Here is a 5,344-nt window from a genome sequence, read left to right as displayed (position 1 = left end):
TCACAGTGATCAACATAAGAGCTTCACAGTGTGATACAGTAGAGAGAACACTGGACTTGGAAATGGTTCAAGATTTCAGGCCCAGCACTGCCACTAACAAGCTGTGTGAGCTCGAAGAAATTGCTAAACTTCTCTGGCCCTCGAATATACAGTAAGGGTGTCCTAAGAAGCTTAAAACCAGTCTTCCAGATAAGGCCAATACATGAAAGGAATGAGAGTCATTTCTGAAGGAGCGGTGCTTCACAGCAGGCAGAAGTTTGTGACCATCCATCATAGGGCCATCCTCTGTTCTGGTCTTCCTTGCCATCGATTAATATTAATTTCAGTAATAATTCCTGCAAATGGGGAAATAAATCACTCTCTAAGTCAGACATAGCAGTGCATGAAACATTTGGTCTTTAAAAATAGGGTCTTTGCCTTTCTACGAGCCATCCTTGCAGCAAGCTGTCTTATTCTTAGATTTAAACATATGAATGATTGATTATACTGCTACCCTAATCACCAGCTAAAAAACAGTGCCCTAGTTTTGTGAGAGTGTGCTACATGATTGTCCACTTTTACCATCTTACAACGTATGTTACTGCCTTCAGCGCCCAGCACTGACCTAGAGGTGAAGTGGAAGACAGAAGGACGGGAAAGGACATAGGTGCTTGTTGTAGCCAGAAGAGGCAGAGGTGGAAACCCTGTGGGATGACTGAACCGTGTACTTATTCTGAGTCCAGCTTCCCCTCGCTCCTCATCCCAGGAATCCCAGTGGTCCTGGGCTCAGAAGAAATGTTGACACTCCAGAGCAGATAGAAATGCAAAGAATCACTTGTCGCTAGTGATTCAGTTCAACAAACATATATGGAGTTCCTACTATTCATCAGGCACTTTGGTAGTTGCTGGGAAGATATACTGGGTAAGACGTAGTCTCTGCCTTAGTGAACCGGATGGTCGGGAGTGGTGGTGAGAAGCCTGGCCACCAACCACTCTTACTTCAAGTCCAACTTCCCGCGAAGGTATGATGGCTAAAGGGGTTGTCTAGACAACAGTTCTCTTTTGTAAATGATTTCAATGATACGACAGAAAACACATTTTTAAGCCTAGAGCTGACTAAATTGGAGTCGCTAAAGTGTCTGCAAACAAATCGTGTTGAAAGTGACCACAACAACTTGAAGAAATAGTTTGGGTTCAAAGGAGATAAATTTAAATGATCTCCACGCCAAAATCAAGCAACAGAGATACACGCTGCAGAATGAATGTTCTCCCAGGTTAACTGGAGCGGGGCGAATCCCCTACCGCAAGGCCAGTAGTGGAACATTAAGGAGAGGGGTCTAGGTAGGTACAGGTCTCGCTCGTGTCCCTCCCACGGCAGACTCAAGAGGAGATGTGACCTTCCTTTTTCATTTTCTTCTTATTTTCCCACTGACAGGAAATCTCACTGCACTGAAAAGATCAGGCCGTCCTCGCCAATCGCAACGAGAAACGTGATCCTTGCTGCTTCCCAGAAAATGGAATCTCAGCTATGAAAGTTGGTGTGACCTGTTCACTGAAAGTCCCTGAGTACCTTTAATGACCCATTTTCTTCAGACTCCAGGTGCGAAACTCATCAACACTCATTACTCCCTTGGGCTTCTCACCCAAACAGAAGCTAAGTTATTCGGAGCCCTCCCGGTCTGGCGATCTCCTACCCTCAAGGAGGTTCAGAATGCTGGCCGCAGACTTGCCTCTCCTCCAGGGCGCCCGCCTAGCCTGCCACCCGCTCCCTGGTCCATCCTCCCTCCGTGCCTGCCTCCGCCTCCTGCTCCCTCGGTTGCGCGGAGCCCGCCAACCCCTGGCCTGCCCAGGTGGAGAGTCAGGGACCAGGAGGCCGGATGCTCGCGGGGCCGCGATGCGGGTCCAGGGAGGGGGGAAAAGCCCCGCGGTGGGACGCGGCTTAGCGGACCCGGGGAGGGGGCGCTGACTCGAAGCCAGCCGAACCCAGGGGCGGGGACCCGATTCCCGGAGGGCCGCCTCGGCCGGGCGAGGGGGACAGCGAGGTGCCTAACGAGGGCGCTCAGGGGACTCAGAGGGGCTGGGAGGGGTCATGGCGAGGGGCGGGCGGGGCGGAAGCGCGCGCGCGCTGGGGGGGCGGGGACCAGGGTCTGGTGGGGGGGCGACAAAGGCGCGGGCGGGGGCGGGGAAGTGGGGGCGGAGGGAGGCGGAGGCGGCGAGGAGGCATCTCGGCCGAGGGGCCCGCGGGCCGCGCTGCGGCAGACCGAGCCCGGCGGCGGCGGCGGCAGCAACAGGCGGCGGGGCCGGGCTCAGAGCGCAGGCGGCGCAGGGGCGGGGAGAGCGAGGAGGAGCGCCGCGGCCCCGCGTCGCCGCCCGGTCCCTGCCGCATGGACGAGCACCTCAGCCTCCTGAGCTCGCCGCCGCCGCCCTCCGCCCGTCCCCGCGCCCACCCTGCCCAGCGCCCCGCCGGCGGCGGCGCCCACACCCTGGTGAACCCCGGTTACGCCGAGCCCGCCGCGGGCCCCGAGCCGCCGCCCGACATGACGGTGGTGCCCGGGGACCACCTGCTGGAGCCGGAGGCGGCCGACGGCGGCGGGGACCCGCCCCAGGGCGGCTGCGACCGCTACGAGCCGCTGCCGCCCGCGCTGCCGGACGCCGGCGAGCAGGACTGCTGCGGGGAGCGCGTGGTGATCAACATCTCGGGGCTGCGCTTCGAGACGCAGCTGAAGACCCTGTGCCAGTTCCCGGAGACCCTGCTGGGCGACCCCAAGCGGCGCATGCGGTACTTCGACCCGCTCCGCAACGAGTACTTCTTCGACCGCAACCGACCCAGCTTCGACGCCATCCTTTACTACTACCAGTCCGGGGGCCGCATCCGCCGGCCGGTCAACGTGCCCATCGACATCTTCTCCGAGGAGATCCGCTTCTACCAGCTGGGCGAGGAGGCCATGGAGAAGTTCCGCGAGGACGAGGGCTTCCTGCGGGAGGAGGAGCGGCCGCTGCCCCGCCGCGACTTCCAGCGCCAGGTGTGGCTGCTTTTCGAGTACCCGGAGAGCTCCGGGCCGGCGCGGGGCATCGCCATCGTGTCCGTGCTCGTCATCCTCATCTCCATCGTCATCTTCTGCCTGGAGACGCTGCCCGAGTTCCGCTACGAGGACTACCCGGCCTCGCCGTCGCAGGAGCTGTTCGAGGCGGCCAGCAACAGCACGTCGGGGGCCCCCGCCGGAGCCTCCAGCTTCTCCGATCCCTTCTTCGTGGTGGAGACGCTGTGCATCATTTGGTTCTCTTTTGAGCTGCTGGTGCGGTTCTTCGCTTGCCCCAGCAAAGCCACCTTCTCCCGAAATATCATGAACCTGATAGACATCGTGGCCATCATCCCCTATTTCATCACTCTGGGCACCGAGCTGGCTGAGCGACAGGGCAATGGACAGCAAGCCATGTCCCTGGCCATCCTGAGGGTCATCCGGCTGGTGCGCGTCTTCCGCATCTTCAAGCTCTCCCGCCATTCCAAGGGGCTGCAGATCCTGGGGCAGACGCTGAAGGCGTCCATGCGGGAGCTGGGGCTGCTCATCTTCTTCCTCTTCATCGGGGTCATCCTCTTCTCCAGCGCGGTCTACTTTGCAGAGGCAGACGACCCCACTTCAGGTTTTAGCAGTATCCCGGATGCCTTCTGGTGGGCAGTGGTAACTATGACGACAGTAGGTTACGGGGATATGCACCCAGTGACCATAGGGGGCAAGATTGTGGGGTCGCTCTGTGCCATCGCTGGTGTCTTGACCATTGCTTTGCCAGTCCCGGTGATTGTCTCCAACTTCAATTACTTCTACCACCGGGAGACCGAAGGGGAAGAGCAAGCCCAGTACATGCACGTGGGAAGCTGCCAGCACCTCTCCCCTTCAGCTGAGGAGCTCCGGAAAGCAAGGAGTAACTCGACTCTGAGTAAGTCGGAGTATATGGTGATGGAAGAGGGGGGTATGAACCATAGCGCGTTCCCCCAGACCCCTTTCAAAACGGGCAATTCCACTGCCTCCTGCACCACGAACAATAACCCCAACTCCTGCGTCAACATCAAAAAGATATTTACCGATGTTTAATATGTGATACAAGTGACATGCTGTGCTCAGTATTCTGTGAACTGTTCCCCCTTGGTCTGTGTTGCCCTTGTTTTGTACATTTTCAGACCATTCATCAAGGACAGGACATTAAGAAGTGGAAAGCACACTTCATCCTCCCTCTCCCTACTGCTTCATACTGAAACAAGTGTCTGTTTTGCAAGTGGGCTGCATTCTCTCAGCTCTACCGTTTTTTTCTCCCTCTCTCTTAATACCGCGAACAACAAACTTACTTTAAACTTGATTTCTAGTACACGCCCTATTAAAAAAAACAAAAAACAAAAAAAAACACCTGTACATCCTGGGAGGAAATGAAACTAAAGAACAGTTACTGTTTAACCTCAGAATTAAAAGCCAGCTGTTTCTTTACCAAGTAAAGCAGACACATACTTAAACAATGCTTCAGTTTGGTGGACCCTTCAACAGCATTGAATATTTAGTTCAGTTGCCTACACTGTGGATGGAAAGTCTAATCAAAATGATTTATAAACTCACCATAAGTTTATTTGGTTTTTCACTGGAATTTCTATTCAGAACTCCCCTCCCCGAATTTTAAGGCTCTCTACAACTTTGAACAAAGAGAAATGCCCTGGATCTTGATCTGACTAATTTGTTTAACTCTTTGGGGCTCGTTAGGCATTTCGAAAGTATTAGACTAACAGATTCCTGTGAAATTCTTCCTGTGTGCTCCAGCCAGCATCTATCAAAGTCTAGAAACAGATGTTTTCAGTGCTGCTGAGAAACAAAAAAATTTCCTAATGCATCTGAGAGATAAGCTTCTGCAGTATCAGAAGAAGATTAAAGTGGTAGACACTCCTTCCAGCGGAAGTTACTAATTCGGACCTGACTGATGCAGTTCCCATAGCAACCCATGTTTCCTGGGAAACCCAAAAAAGGTTGTCATGGCATCTCTTGCTCCCTAGCCCCACCCCCTAGCCCCTGCCGTTTCCACAGTAACCTTTCCAGATGGTTCTTACTTACATGATTTCATAAGGAAAACCACTGTTTGAATAAACCGCACAAAAGAAGTTAATTCTGAGAATCCAAGATGGTGAAATGAATCTCAGAATACATATTTTTACTACAAAGAATCATTGATATCATCCCAAAATGACTGAATCAAGAAGGAAAATATCGGCTTTGGAACGTTTGATGTACACCACAATCAGAAATGATTTGAATTAAGTGCCAGTAATTGAGCAATAATTTCAAAAGATACTTCTCTACTGTTTTTCTTTCACCAAGAAGTTTCACGC

At 53.7% G+C, this 5,344-nt stretch overlaps 1 protein-coding gene across 1 annotated transcript; it reads left to right on the top strand.

The window, feature by feature from the left end:
• The first annotated feature begins 2,155 nt into the window (after positions 1 to 2,155).
• KCNA3 (potassium voltage-gated channel subfamily A member 3) lies at positions 2,156 to 4,678 on the top strand. Its single transcript, XM_039841152.1, has one exon. It carries the CDS (start codon positions 2,364 to 2,366, stop codon positions 4,068 to 4,070), a length of 1,707 nt encoding a protein of 568 aa, XP_039697086.1. The 5' UTR covers positions 2,156 to 2,363; the 3' UTR covers positions 4,071 to 4,678.
• The last annotated feature ends 666 nt before the right edge of the window (positions 4,679 to 5,344 follow it).

The sequence above is a fragment of the Pteropus medius genome, unplaced genomic scaffold (genome assembly GCF_902729225.1).
Source record: "Pteropus medius unplaced genomic scaffold, Ma_sr-lr_union100, whole genome shotgun sequence".
Taxonomy (NCBI): Eukaryota; Metazoa; Chordata; class Mammalia; order Chiroptera; family Pteropodidae; genus Pteropus; species Pteropus medius.
Note: the sequence above shows the minus strand (reverse complement) of the source record. Positions and strands in the feature narration are given on the sequence as shown.

Excerpts from the sequence above, each read along its gene's own strand:
- KCNA3 (XM_039841152.1), top strand. The coding sequence starts at position 2,364 with ATGGACGAGCACCTCAGCCTCCTGAGCTCGCCGCCGCCGCCCTCCGCC.